The sequence below is a fragment of the Exophiala mesophila genome (assembly GCF_000836275.1).
Source record: "Exophiala mesophila strain CBS 40295 unplaced genomic scaffold supercont1.3, whole genome shotgun sequence".
NCBI classification, from domain to species: domain Eukaryota; kingdom Fungi; phylum Ascomycota; class Eurotiomycetes; order Chaetothyriales; family Herpotrichiellaceae; genus Exophiala; species Exophiala mesophila.
In genome coordinates, this window is record NW_015622506.1 from 3,463,633 (window position 1) to 3,478,452 (window position 14,820).

Genomic DNA, 14,820 nt, shown 5'->3' on the forward strand with positions numbered 1-14,820 from the left:
CCCTGACACCTGGAAATCATCATTCACATCTTTTGTCAGGTCCTTCACTGGTCTTCTACAGTTCAATGGCATACCGTCAGATGTTGACAAGTACATTTGTTCGGCCCAACTAGCTGGCGTGTGGGCTTATTTCCATCATCGCGACGCCGCCATGACCAATGTGGGCGAGGTTGATGTTACAAGACCACAGGCAAGACCAGGATGGAAACACGAGCTCTTTACCCTGTGGGGTCCATCATTGGGCGTTGGTATTGCTTCTGGTGGGTGCAATTTGAACTCTCGATACTTATAGGGAAACTCACATGGCATCATAGGGGCGCTAGGATTTGCATATGGCAGTGTCACTGGAGTCTTGATCCAATCTAGCAATCCCCGGCTGTATACGGCTTTGAGCAGTGTTCAATTTGGCGTTGCTGGGTCCGTGTTTTTCTGTATGTTCAAGCCGCTCCGTCTCGGTGCTCTCGACATGTCTGATGTTGCCAGTCGGTCGGACTATCCTGCTCGACAGGACAAATGTTCTGTCACGTGACATTGCATCACACAGGGTCATGGCAAGCGGGCTTGCCGGGTCTTTTGCTGGAATTGCCTTTGGTGCCTTTGGTGAGTCTCCGTGATATTTGGACGAGGTTGACGCCCCAGCTAATAAGAATACAGTGCCCCAGGTCAAAGGCATTCAGGGTGCTATCATCGTTGGCTCACTCTCAGTTCTTGGGCAGGTAGGACTGAACGCCTACGACAATATGAGGAGAAAGAGACAGTCCACGACGCCCGAACAGCAACGGCAGCAGCAGGGTAAGAGTTGGAATCCCTTCAAGTCTCTTACCGACGAGGAATACCACGACATCCTGCAATCTAAGCTATTGAGAGTCAAAGCCGAGATCTCCATAGTGGATGACCAGATTGCCGACTTGAACCGTGCCAAAGCCCAGCAAGATACCAAAGTATAGATGTATGGGGAAATGCGGTTTAACAGATTGAACCATATTTTTAATGTGTATATAATAAATTCAATTTGCTATCTCAGCAGTGAAGATGCACCGGTTGGTAGTTTTGGCAATCTGATTGATCGATTTGTGGGGGTGAGTTGGCCAGTAAATATTGACATTGCGTGGGACCCTCGGCCCAAGTATGTGAAGGGGAGAAGGTCAATAATAGCGGATGTGAGGTGCTGCCATTGGCACCTAATACTGACAGTAGGACCCAGGAACCTACAGTTGGTCCGTAGGAGAAGATCGGGACTTAACCTTAGAATGTAAGTAGCCTAAATCAACATGTACAGATGATCCCCAAGAACGTGACGTGACGACTTGATCTAGAATAAAACAGGCAATAATACATGTGCTTCAATTATCTGTCAGCGCGGTAAGCCAAAGCCAAAATCGAAGCCAAAAGAGCCAAAATCAATCAGGAAAGTCTCTATATCCAATGCTGCCAGGGTATTTCAGGACAATGGTTCTGGCATTTCAGCCGATGATACCATCAGCATCAGATGCATTAGCGCCATTGGCTGACACAGACTGAGTCAGGACTCTGGACAGAAGTTATGGCTCTAAAAGGCTTATGGTGATGCTAAAGCAAGCTACCGTCATGCCGGGTGGCCATGCGGCCATGCATGCCATATTTCTGATAGCTTTCTCGCTATTAGCTGGGCGTTCGCATAATGCCTGTGGAGCAGAAGCTCGTGGCCCATGGGCGATGTTAGTGACACTGATCACCCGAAAGGGTTTTGGGCCTAAACTCCCCCACCCTCGACTATCGTCTCGTAATTTCGTAACTTTTACTATACGAGTGCCCATGTGCAGATGCGAGAATTGGGTGGAGATGAGGTTCTTTTTGGTTGCGCTGCAGATGAATTGCTTGTAAGATCACGAGGCGCAGTCGCTAAACAAAGCAGGAAGGAAGCAACAAGCATTAGGCAGCATTTCGGAAAACAGCAGGAGCGTTGAGCGTTGAGCGTTGATCTTAGAGGATGGTCGCACCTTCTTCCGTTGACGTCTCTGCAATTTTCTCATTCTTCGTTGCTCGCTTCTTTTACGAGCTCTGAAAGTTTGACTCAATTTGACTCGTTTCCGTCCTTTTGGGCAATTCGCTCGTTAGACAACCTGACTACCTGGGAACCTCCGACTTGGGTGCGGGAGCTCGGGCCCTTCGAGTGGCATGTCTACCTGTACGAGTACGGCGTAGCTCCCAAAACATCCCCACGCTGATTGAATGAATCCTAGAAACCCACACGATCACAAGCCGCAACAGGCCAATTGGCCAGTGCGTGTCTCCGCAGTTACTAAGGACGCGATCCTCAATAATCCATCCATCCTGGGCCCGAGGGGCCCTGGCGGCCTCGCCCAACTGCGGCCACTTAATCCCCGAATCCTCCAGATCCCAATTCGATCACCCAGATGCGCTTCCAGCCAACACAATTCAGTCTACCAAGATTCCACAGATTCCACAGATTCCACAAATTCCAACCACGGCCTTGGTTGTCGCCAGTTCTTAATCCACCGACCGGTCCTCCTTCAGTCGCCTTTTGTTGGCCCATGACATCCATTTCAACTTTTCTGGCCCGGCTTACCATGAACAGCTGGAGACTAAACAGTGACAACATCCGATAGCTGATCAGCGGTTGTCACCAGCTTCCACCATATCCGATTCTGATCCATTGTCGCAAGTTCGCAGACAAGCTATCACGGGATCTTCCTCCGCCCATGGTTCCTTTGTCCTTGAGTTCAAAGCCCCAGATTCAGCTGTCCATGACTTATCTGCCTCGATATGTATGGATCTGATCCCAACTGCGCAGGCTGGCTCACACCCAAGATCCCCCGGCTCATCTCCCTTTCTCAATGTTCGCGCCAGATGACATGACCTCGATAACATCTACAAACCTCAAGAGCATTCAGGCCATCTGCTCGATCTCTTCCTAGCTCCACGATGCCTTTGGTCAACCCAACCTCCGTCGCTGCGTCCATCCTCATCCTCTACTTATCCACATTCGTTCTTCTTGCCGTCTTGCGCATTATTACCGGTGTCTCTATTCAGCGGATCGGCTATCTCAGCTTCAGACACATTTCGTATACTCCAAGAGAAGGCCTAAGGGTGGACTTGCGTGGTATTGGTCTCAGATTGCACCGCCCAACCTTTGCGCAGCCGACATGGGTCAGTCTGGTCTTCGAGGAATTAAAAATCACCATCGACCCACCAGCCTTTGAGAGCAACCCAAACTCTCAGGCCGCTTCACAACCTCCTCCTTCGACTCGGACTGAGGACAAATCCTCCGCCGACTCGTCCAATGGCAAAACGAGTTCGCCTAGAAAGAGCCTGGTGTGGAAAAAGCTGACCGATGTCAAGGAACGTATCAAACGACTCCATCGCAACATCCATCTACTACGGGCTTTCGATATTAGTGCTTACAACACCAGCCTCGAGGTCGTCGGCGTCGGCTATGTTCAAGTCTCTTCTTTCACCGCCGCCGTCTATACCCGGCGCAAACTTCTCGACCGCGGCCGCCTCTTCCGTCACAAAAAGGATCCCCTTGGCGGCCAAAAGCCTGCCGAATGGGTCTTCACTGTCAGAAGTATCGTCATGGGAGTCGGTGGCCGTGAGCCTATTGAAGTCCTCGATGCCATGACCATCAATGTGCACGGTCTGCTCTACAAGGATCGCGAAGGACTCCGTGACACCTCCATCGCCATCAAGGCCGGCCGCCTGTACGTGCCTGTCGACGAGGTCGTTCGCTTTTCCAACCGAGGCAAGAGAGAAATGAAATCCAAGCCAAAGACCCAGGTCCTGAGCCCCATTGATGAAATGTCTTTCGAGGATGTTGTCGGAGAACTTGATGATCCAGGCAGCCGGGAAGCTTCTATTGTCCAGACTGTCGCTGACTCCAAAGAGTTCTTCAGCTCTATTCTTCAGAGTGTCCAGGAAATCCAACTGGGCATGAGTTTCGTCCGCATTTCGAAAGAGATTGACTCATTGCGACAAGCCAATCTCCCCTTGACCGCCAACGTTGTCATCCATGAAATTGGCATTGACCTGCATCGCCTGGACCAGAATTCTCCCTCTCATCGCACTTATTTTGCAAGAGATGATGTCGCCCATCAAGCTCTCGTTGCTGCACTCTCCATCTCCGTTAGTCTGGACGAGGATGACAGCCGCACGAACAGGATCATGTACATCCCCATGGCCACCACAACCATTAGGACTACCCTGCCGTCTAAGACTATGAGTTTTACTCTTGAACGTGATGTTGCTGAAAGAAACACCAACATTCTTTACGCAAATCTCGTTGTAACATCGCCTTCAGTCGATTTGGTCCCTCAACACCTCATTAGGCTCCTCGCCATCGCACAGCCTAACGAGCCCCAACACTCCCGACCTCAGAACCGCCATCGTCTTATCTCGAGACTGCTTCCAAAAGCGAGTATAAAATTCTCCATCCATGAACCCGTAGTCAGATTTATCCTCCCTCCCGCAGATTCCTCACATGCAGACCCTGGGGATTACGACATGATTATCTCCTCCATATCTTCAATCTCTCTAGATGTCGAATCTTCACATTCCACCGGAGGGGAGCTCTTGTACTCCTTGTCTTCCAACTTCAGGGTTATGTCACACCAACTATACTATCAAACAACCACAGGGACCAGGCATGATCTGGTTCTTACCGAGTCCTTGGAGCTCAAGATCCAAGTGTCGGCTTCCAAGACAGTTTCGGTGGTCATTTCTGGCAATTTGCGCACATTTTCAATCCTGATGGTTCGCAAAGAAGTCTGTCAAGGTATCTACAACATTGTCAAGCATTTTAAGCGTCATGGCTCGACCGACAAGGTGCATGGACCTGCAAAGCCGTCGCCTACAGCCTTCCTCAGAAGACTTCCCGCATGGCTGATCGACGTGACCTTTGAGGGGTCAGGATGCAGTGTCGAAACTGCCGGTGTAGATGAGAACATCTCTAGCCAGACCCGCGGTGTTGCGTTGGAACTGGAGACTTGGACTGCGCATTATCAGTCGTCGCGAACGGAGAGTCCTCGCAAACCTGGTCTGACACGACGAAAGACCAGTACTTCCGCTCGCTTCGATGAGGCTTTATCAACTGGGAAGCAGAATTCGCAACCCATATCTCCTCCACGACGTCATCATCATGACCCTACGGACGGACGGCGTCTTGCTGTGCACATAAAAGGTTTCGAGGGCTACATCATCGAATCCGTAGACACTTGGGAATCTCGCCCATTTTTGTCTGTTCCCCGTTGCGAAGTTGCGCTGAGCACGTCTCGAGATCAACAAGGGCCTTTATTCCACGTCCACTCGATAGTACGGTCGATCTATCTGGAGTTCTCCCTGTACAGGTTTTATTCCTTTGGCGTTGGAGCGTCCTTCCTCAAAGATGCCTTCCTTGGTCCAGCTTCTCACACCCCAGACTCACATCGACCTTCTCCGTCTCAAGTCCATGAAGCTGAGCGACTAGCTCACCCTGCTCCTCTCGGCTCCGAGGTGATTACAATTGACGTCAAAGCAGATTATGTTCAGATCAAAGGCCAAATGCCTGCTGATCCTCCAATGCTCCTGCAGATATATGGCGTTTCTGCAGGCCGACACAGGTGGTCCGCACCATTTCTCCGGTCTGACCTCATCAGATTGCACGCAGAAGCACCCCATCTCAAGTGTAGTTGGGCTCGGATTTTGAGCGCGAGCAACATTCGACTCGATCTTCGCCATAACAAGAAAAAGATGGCTCATGGGACCACCGAAGAACGATCGATTGACCTGTCACTGGATTTCATCCGCTTGGCTGTCCCACACGGCCTTCAGATGTACAAGGTGTTTGACAATTTCATCAATACTGGGAAAGCCATGGCGCAACTGAGTCATCGTTTTAGGACCCGGACAAATGACTATATTCTTCGAAAGGATCCTGTTGCGCCCAAAAAGATCCCTCGCGTGTCTCTGCGGTGCAAAGCTCTTTGTTTCGAATTCGAAGACGACCCATTCGAATGGAAGCTTGGTATAATATACCATATTGGACGCATCGAACAAAAGCAACGGCTGGCACGGGAAGATGCTTTTCGGTTAAAGGTCAAGAAGCTGAACGAAGAGCGCCATCCTCGGTCGTCGTCAAGATATCGGGCGCAGTCCAGTCGTCCGACGTCTCCGAGCCATGCAACTGGCCGAAATCATCGTCGATCCAGAAGTGCAGATCCCAGCCCTACTCCTCGAAAGAGATCCACTTCAAGGGGCCGACGTGGACGGACCTCTGCGCGAATCCGCTACGACCGAGACGGCGTGTGTTCCTTGACAAACAGCTCCAAGATTCAAGCGAGTGAAGCGTGGGACAAACTACAACACCACAATGCTCGGAGCTGGAAGCGAAGAATCGACTGGATGACCCAACTTCAGAACAAGACGATCAAAAACATCCGACAAATGTTCAGTGGAGCTGATATGGCGCCGTCCGACCATGATGGCGACGAAACCATTCTTGGGATCCCCAATCGACCCGGTCTAATGACCATGATAATCAGTGACCTCCACCTTGTTGTCGACAAGCCGTCTTTTCCACTGAATGAGCTGCCAAAATTCTTGCACGAAATCGGCAAGGGTATGCCATATGACACCGAATATGCCCTATTGATACCTGTGAGCTTATCGCTTGACATGGGTGAGGCAAGGGTGCTGCTTCGGGACTATCCCTTGAACTTGCTTCATATCCCAGCCATACGTCCAGGTCAACCGCCTCGGCTGCCCAGCTGGTCCTTCCGCTCCGATTTTGTAATCGCCGAAGAGTTTCGTGACGATGAATCGACGAGACACATCAAGGTTGACATAGTTCCCAAAGGCCAGCACGGTGTAGATGGCGAGGTTATACCTGGCTTTGCTGTGGACGTTAGGAGAACAGTATCTCCCGTCAAGACGATTTCAAAAGCCGTCGTTGACATCAATACCAGTCTGCCAACGACAATTTCATGGGGAACCTCGTATCAACCGGTGATCCAGGATATGATGATGATCATTGAAGGTTTCACCAAACCTGAGATCGACCCGTCAGAAAGGGTTGGGTTTTGGGACAAGATACGGCTAAGCTTTCATTCCCGCCTGACGGTGAACTGGAAAGGAGATGGAGACCTCCAGTTGAGACTTAAAGGTTCTCGAGACCCTTACGTTGTGACTGGCTATGGTGCTGGCTTTGTGATGTGCTGGCGCAGCGACGTTCAATGGTCAATACATTCGAGCGACGATCCCCGCCAATTCATGACTGTAAGAAGTGGTGAATATGTGCTTGCCATACCAGATTACAGCCATGAGGCTCGAAACTTACCGGAGCAGAAGGCTGGCCAGGACGCTGACAGCATCTCAACCAGCAGTTCTCGAAAGAATGCAGCCATCTTTAAAAAGGTCATCATGAAAGTCTCTGGCAATGTCCAATGGACTGCGGGTTTGGTGTTTGAGAGAGATTTGGACAATGGAGGCCGAACATCTCTATTTGAACCTCACTACAATGTCATTCTAAAGAACCCGACGCAGATGCACAACGTTGACCTCAGCACTTACGACGCATTCCGCGGCTTCCGAAGCCACCACATACATCTCTCAATTGGACTGGCAGCGCCGTCCGACCGCGACTGGCTCAGCAACAACCTCTCGCCATCCGAAAGCTATAATAGTGTTCACCTAAGTCCGAGATTCTTCACCCATTTCTTCAACTGGTGGTCTCTCTTTTCTGGGATAATGTCTCTTCCTGTACGACAAGGACCTCTGTGGCGGGGCCCGGAAAAGTCAAGCAAGAAATTTGGCAGACATTTAGCAACCATCAAGTATGGGCTTCTTCTGTCACCGTTGTTCATAGCACATGTGTACAAGCACAAGGATGCTGAAGATTACCAAGAAGACATCGTGTCTGCAACAGGACTGAAGATTAAGATTGACAGTTTCATGCTTGACCTCCATCAACGGCGAGAGTATTTCGACACGTTGTCCAAAGGCAAATCCGAGCAAATGCGGACCAGTGCCATGAAGATCAACAAAGCCGAAGTTGATTTTGTTCGAGCTGACTTGAGAGCTGTTGCTGCCAGCATCGCAGGTACCTCCGCAGCAGACCTCCAGAAAGCGACCGACGAAATGCTTTCCTCTTTCCAGGAGACACCAGCAAACGTTGATATGTCCCAGTTTACCATTCCCGATCATGACTTTACCTGGATTGACATGGATGATTTTGTGGAGCTGGATTGGGTGCTTCCGGCTGAATCAAATCCCGAGACAAAGATACTACCGCTCGCTTTCACACCTCGCTTCACCTACTTCCGCCAGACCGACCACGGAGACGCCATCCAAGGAGATGAGTCGCGGACCAGTCCTTTTGGAGAGGAAAATACGCATATTTGCGTCATGTCTCGAAATAACGATCCTCGGACTGTGCAAATGAACCTGATTAAGGAACGCCTTCATGACCTCGAAGAGAAGCTACAAGCTCATACACGCATCACGGCTGACCATGAGCTACGCTTGGTGCGTGATGGTGACCACGACAAATCCATCCGAGAGAAGCATGATAATCTAATTGCTCAGCATAAAGAGCTGGAAAACAAGCGAAAATTCCTGGAGCATGGACTTCGTCGACTTGCTGGACGTGCCAATCCAGGCGAAGTCCCTGAACATGATGGCAATTCTCGGCATGGCAGCAATGCAACCTCAACAACACAACTTGACGGATCGTCGCAGCCGACATCTCATGTTGACATCGATGGTCTGTATTCTTCTACTCATGACGAATTTGCGAGTGACTTCAATAATCGATTCATCATACACAATGTCCAACTGAAGTGGAACAATTCATTGAGAAACATCATTCTTCGCTACAGCCACCAAGTCAGTCAGCGCCGAGGCTTCATCTACTATATGTCTCGACGTGCCGTTAAATTCATTCTCGACATCGTGGACGAGCAATCGAAAGCGAAGGAGCTTCGTCGAAAGAAGGAGAGGAAACATAATGACATCCCAATCCCCGCAACTCCGAGCGTCATCTCCCCCTCCGAGGAAAAGGACGAAGATGCAGTTATTGAAGATAGAATCAATCAGCTCTTGAACGATGCCAAACGATTTGTTCATGTTGGTGACGCCGAAAGTGATGATCAGGAATCTAAACCAGAGAGCGAGGAGGGACGACGAGCTTCTATTACCAGTGAAGCCAGTGACAATATTGCGGAAAACTTCCAGGCCATGAATGCGTACCACATACGACTAGTTGCACCACAAATCCAGCTTCAAAGTGAAAAGAATAAGAAGTCAGTGGTCTTGGTATCAGCTAAAGGAATGCAGTTCAAGGTGGTTTCGATAATGGACAAAGAACGAATGTCTGACGACGTGAGTGGCTTAGTTCAACGACGCTTTGCCTTGGACATGGACGGCGCCCAATTCTTTGTCGCATCGCAAAAAACTCTGGCAAAATATCATCATCTGTACTCAGGTAACCGATATGGCAATCCTCCTGGATCCTCCTGGCCGCCATGGGTGGCTCTTGAGGCCATGTTTGACTTCCACCTTGATCCCTTCGGCTTTCAAAGGGTCATACAAAAAACTTCTGCAAGCCTCCGATACGAAAAGTACAACCAACTCCGGCTCAAATACAATGAAGAGGTCGAAAATCTCCAGTCCGGAGGATCTAGACGTTCCTCGCGAAAAGAGAATCGCATCGATCACTTATGGGTCGATTTCCCACGCATCCGCGCTCGATGCGACTCTGCTCAATACTATACAATGTACATCATCGTCTTGGATTTGCTTTTGTACAGTGAGCCTCTTGAAAAGACTAGAAGCGAACGACTGGAGAAGATCATGCTCGCGTCTGATTTCAGCGACCTGAGAGGCGCACCTGAAATGGCTGAAAGTCTTCAAGAACGCATCCGTCAACTTGAAGACATCAAGTTGCACTTCCAGATCAATGCTAAGTATTTGGATAAACAAGGTTGGCAAGATCGAATCAGTCTGGAGAAGGATTTAGCCAACTGTGAGGATGAATTGTTCTTCATTATGAAAGCCATCAACACGTCACAACAGAAGAATGATGACCGCAAGTCCAACGAATCAAGCGGCCTCTTACGCTGGTATCTCAGCGCATCTGAGGTCGTCTGGCATCTCATGCGAGACAAGGATGACCCATTACTTGAATTTCAGCTTGGACACGCTGCATATGAACGTATCGACAACAGTGACGGATCCAACCACAATGCAGTAGAAATCGAGCATATTCGAGGTTGGAATCTGCTTCCCAACGCAATTTACCCGGAGATCATTGGTCCCTACTTCGATCCCGAAAAGCGAGCCAGCACTGCCGATGTCCGGAAAATGGTTCATGTGAATTGGTATATGCTCGAGGCAATTGCAGGAATTCCGGTCCTGGAACAATTCGAGGTCAACGTTTTCCCCATTAAAGTTCAACTCGAGCGTGACCTCAGCAAGAAGCTATTCGAGTATATTTTCCCTGGCGTTGGGTCCAACGCATTTGACAATGGTAATTTCTCGCCGCTCATGGTCAAACATATGCAGCCTCTGGACGATGCTGAGGACGATGATGAATTGAAAGAGGCACGTTCTTCTTTATTGCCAGAGGAAGGTCCCCGTCAATCGAGCAGCATTGAAGTCAAGCGTGAGACATCACCAGGAGCAATGGCCAGGAGATTGAAGCCGACTTATCACCTTGATTACGCTCGCAATACCCCACCGCCTTCGCACGGCAAGAAGGGTCTGGGAATCTCTGGTGACCACCATAAATTTTTCAAGCACTTCAACAATTCTGGTGCCATCTCTTCGAATCCACGTGCTGCACTAGGTGCTCTCAATCATGGCCCAGTGCGCAAATCCTCGGCGAGCAGTCTCCGTTCCAGCAAAAAGAACGATACATCGACGTCTAGCCTAATAGGATTGGGCCATAGCGAAGAAAAGAAGAAGAACGGGTTGCAACGTGTCTCTAGCAAAGAACACGGGGGCAAACACAAGAAGGAGAAAGTTCCTGACGATCTGACTCAAATGATGTCTCGTGCATCCAACTACATGACACTAGCTCACGTGAAGCTCAACAGTTTTGTCGTGTGTCTGAGCTACAAGGGCAAAAGCGATCGAAATTTTGAGGATCTGCATGATTTCGTTTTCCGCATGCCGACCTTGGAGTATCGGAACAAAACATGGTCGAATTTGGACTTGGCTCTTCGATTGAAGAAGGATGTTATCCGAGCACTGATTTCGCATACTGGTGCTATCATCGGCAACAAGTTCTCCCACCATCGGCCCTCAAAGAAGCAGGTTGAGAGACTCAAGGAAATTGCGCACGATTCGACTTTGACCACTTCGGATACAACTTGGGTTCCAGATACAAGCGAGAGCAACTCATTGTATTCATTCTCACAGGATGGCAGGGACGATGATATTGAATCCAGTGGGATCTCATTCCAGTCACCGGTAACCAGTAAAGGACCGCAGAATGGTGGCTTCGGCGGACTCTTGCTGCGTAGTGGCAGCATCGGCAATCTCCCGTCGTCCATATCAGCAAATCCACCCAGAAGTATGACGAGTGCGAGTATGGCGGCACCGACATCTCATTCATCTGGTTTAATGGGGACAAGAGCAGAGCGATCATCGAGCCTAGATCCGACCAAACGGCCTAGCACGGCTAGTGGGCACCGGAGTCTACTCAAAGACACCTTTGGACGGCACTTTTCGGGTGACACAAGCAAGCGAGGGGTTCATTTTGGACCGTTGAGCTTGGGACGGAGTGATACGCACGTCAGCAGCGGGGGAGAGCGGGATCGAGAAAAGGACAAGGAGAAAGACAAAGACAAGGAGAGGGAGAAGGGCAATGGCTTCCCTGGCCATCATCGTATGCCATCGAGTCAAAGCCAGCAGGAGGATGCCGGCGGCGTAGAAAGTGACCCCGAAGGATCCAAGAAGAAAAGTGTCCTCTTGTTGGGCAAAAAGGTTTTGAACCGGTTGGGTTGAGTTGAGATGGTACAGGACTGACGGGGCTTGTTGGTCTGTTGGTACAGTACCATACTTTTTGACAGACAGATGAGGACTGCAAAGCGATGATGTTTGTTCACGAGATTCTTTGGCCAGGTTTATGAATAGATAATCAAACTACCTAGTACTTAGTGGCACGGGGTGGTAGAGTGGGATTGAGTCAAAAGTAAACAGGCGATGATCATCGATCATTGAATATTATTATTGCAACGCATGGGCCCAGGGACTAGGATGTGCAATGCAAAGCAAATCAGAGGAGTGAAGAATGGTATTAATATGATACATACATGCCTTCTTCAATAATCAATATTCATACCCATAGCCATACCCATACCCGTGCTCATGGTCATGGTCATACTTATCGATGTATGTTTTGTCTTATTTTCTATTTTCTATGGAGGACCGGTCATCACATCAGCGAGCGAGCATATTGAGCCCTAGGCGGCCGAGTCCAGTCATAACTTGGAATGTCAAAGGATGCTGTTTGAGTTCTATGTACTCAATTCCAACCAGTTCCAGTCATTCCATTTCATCCCATTCTGTTCATTGGTTTCAGTACATTTCGATTCATTTCTCGTCGAATGCAGCATCGCCATCGTCATCATCAGCCCCGGCAACAACATTAACATAGTCTTCCTCACCATCACCATCACCATCACCACGACCATGATCATCTCCAGCTGTGGGATCAACCTCAACTGGACTTTCATAGTCGAATGCACCCTCAAGAGGTCGTGGAGCTTTCCAACCAGCCATCAGCTCATTGGGCAAGTAGACGTCAAACGAGGGAAAGATGGCGAGACAAGCGTCGAAAAACATGATGCCGCAGTTGAGTGTATGGACAGTTGCTTGAATCTTTGTGCCGATGCGCAGGTAGCCTTGTAAGATGGACTCGACGAAGAAGAGGTATTCTTGTTCGTTGTCAGAGACATCGGGGTCGATGGGGCGGTTTTCGAGCTCTTCTCGCTCAGCGGCCGTCAAGTCCTCGGGCGGTGCTTCTGGGTCGGCCCATGGTTTGGCGAAGACACGGCCGACGGGTCGGAAGTGGGTTGAGTGAGTGGTGTAGATGGCTTTGCATTCTGCCGAGGGGTACTCGATGCGTGTGATCTCGAAACCGGTGTGTGCCGTGACGGAAACGACTTCGAGTGACTTGGACCCGTTGACGGCCGCAAGATAGTGGGCAAAGACTTCCTCGTCGGCGGCGCCAGAGACACCAAAGTGTAGAATCTGGCGGGCTTCGTCCGGTTTCATGCCGACATAACCAGCTTCTTTGGCGGCTGCCTCGTCCGGTCCCCACCAGGCCTCGCCATCGTCGTTGGCATGGCTACCTCCAAATAGGGTCGAGCATGCAGTATTGAAGTCGCCGGGGAGTTTTCGAATCGCTTGTGCGACATCCCACAACTCCGAGACAGCTTCACGGCAGAAGTTTCGGGTGGCTAGGACGTCGGCTTGGTATTCGACACAGACGTCGTGCTGAAGAAGATAGTCCATGAAGCGTTCTAGGGTAGAAGTGACAAGCTCGACATCGGTTCGACTCTCAAAGCCATGACGGACGACGTCTGGACCGTGTCGAGACAGAAAACCTTTCATACAACCGAGAAAGTCAACAACCCAGACGCTAGTTTCGGAGTTGAGGTTTCGCTTCTCCTCAGCGAGGGCGGCGTTGATGCTGATCTGCACCATAGTGCTCTTGTCCATGCCATTTGTGTCCTGTTTCTTTTGGAAGTCAGTGGGACCGGTGTTGACTCCTCCATATGTGAGATATTTTCGGAAGATCTCGTTGCGTTCTGGAGTCATTTTACGGGTCCTCTGGAAGCGTTCAATGGCAGTCATGATGCGGTCGAAGAAGGGGAGAACAGGGTTAAAGAGTTCTTTGTTTTGAGCATACTGCTCAGGGGTGAGAGGAGGGTCGGCGAAGAAATCCTCGAAACCAGTAGGGGCTCCGAGTCCACGTTTGCTGGCTGGTTTCTTGTGCTTCTTTCGTTTCTTTTTCTTCTCAAGTTCGGGTGGATGGCTCGAGATGATGCCATAATCATTTTCTGGACCAGGATCGTACTCGTCACCGGCATTAACCTGCTCGTTGGGTGGCATATCGGTGTTTTCCTTGACCCTCAGTGGGATGCCTTGGGAATCTGGAGTTGGGTGAGAACCTGAGGTTTGGGATTCGTTAAGCCCTGAAATGTCATGTTCGCCCTCGCCTGGGGTGTTCATGATGATTTATGAGACATGAAATATCGTGAAAGACTGGTTGGCGGTGGGGAGGAGTTGAGGCGGAGGTCCGAAGGGCCACCAGGACAGAAACAAAAAGTGTAAGAAGGTGGGAAGAAATGAGGACCAACGAAAGGGAAAGTTAATGATGTCGATCAAGGCTATTGAAGGGCTTCATAAGAACTGTGCGGTGTCCATCTGACTCAGAAAATGATCAAGTCACTTCCGATGAAGTTGAATGAATGTGGCTATTGAGGGTTGAGTTTGGTGAAGATACAGAGAGAGTGGAGGCAGAGTTTGGGTGTACAATCTCTGTGTCACCATAGAAGACTTGAGGCTGGTCGATCATTCACTCAGGCTAGAAACGCATGTACCCTTACCCTAGTGATACGAGGTTGAATAGCGAAAGGTGATTGTGTCATTAAGATCAGGCTGATGAAGTGAGGTTGAATGAGGTTGAGTTACTGAGACAGTGACTTAGACCGACTTCTCACTGTGAATTTTGGATTTTGGATGCCTTCCCACGTGGGAGTTGCCCATACACCTGTTAACGGATCCCTTGAGGGGCAAAGCAGTCTCTTTAGGCACAGCCCGGCGCCTCGCACCGCCTGT

At 49.9% G+C, this 14,820-nt stretch overlaps 3 protein-coding genes across 3 annotated transcripts; 2 read left to right on the forward strand and 1 right to left on the reverse strand.

Annotated features, from left to right (window-relative positions):
• The first annotated feature begins 16 nt into the window (after nt 1-16).
• PV10_04779 (uncharacterized protein) lies at nt 17-1,076 on the forward strand. Its single transcript, XM_016369361.1, has 4 exons — nt 17-260; nt 315-431; nt 484-600; nt 655-1,076. The coding sequence occupies exons 1-4, from the start codon at nt 152-154 to the stop codon at nt 945-947; spliced, it is 636 nt and encodes a 211-aa protein (XP_016225149.1). The 5' UTR covers nt 17-151; the 3' UTR covers nt 948-1,076.
• A 1,214-nt stretch (nt 1,077-2,290) lies between these two features.
• On the forward strand, nt 2,291-12,319 carry PV10_04780 (uncharacterized protein). Its single transcript, XM_016369362.1, has one exon. The coding sequence runs from the start codon at nt 2,926-2,928 to the stop codon at nt 11,977-11,979; it is 9,054 nt and encodes a 3,017-aa protein (XP_016225150.1). The 5' UTR covers nt 2,291-2,925; the 3' UTR covers nt 11,980-12,319.
• A 213-nt stretch (nt 12,320-12,532) lies between these two features.
• Nucleotides 12,533-14,456, reverse strand: PV10_04781 (uncharacterized protein). The gene has a single exon (XM_016369363.1). The coding sequence runs from the start codon at nt 14,209-14,211 to the stop codon at nt 12,568-12,570; it is 1,644 nt and encodes a 547-aa protein (XP_016225151.1). The 5' UTR covers nt 14,212-14,456; the 3' UTR covers nt 12,533-12,567.
• Between the last annotated feature and the right edge of the window lie 364 nt (nt 14,457-14,820).

What these genes read in the sequence shown, in the direction of transcription:
- PV10_04779 (XM_016369361.1), top strand. Translation starts at nt 152, where the DNA reads ATGACCAATGTGGGCGAGGTTGATGTTACAAGACCACAGGCAAGACCA. An exon ending in GGGCGTTGGTATTGCTTCTG is followed by an intron (nt 261 to 314) that starts GTGGGTGCAATT and finishes ATGGCATCATAG; the next exon opens with GGGCGCTAGGATTTGCATAT. An exon ending in TGCTGGGTCCGTGTTTTTCT is followed by an intron (nt 432 to 483) that starts GTATGTTCAAGC and finishes TGATGTTGCCAG; the next exon opens with TCGGTCGGACTATCCTGCTC.
- PV10_04780 (XM_016369362.1), top strand. Translation starts at nt 2,926, where the DNA reads ATGCCTTTGGTCAACCCAACCTCCGTCGCTGCGTCCATCCTCATCCTC.
- PV10_04781 (XM_016369363.1), bottom strand. Translation starts at nt 14,211, where the DNA reads ATGAACACCCCAGGCGAGGGCGAACATGACATTTCAGGGCTTAACGAA.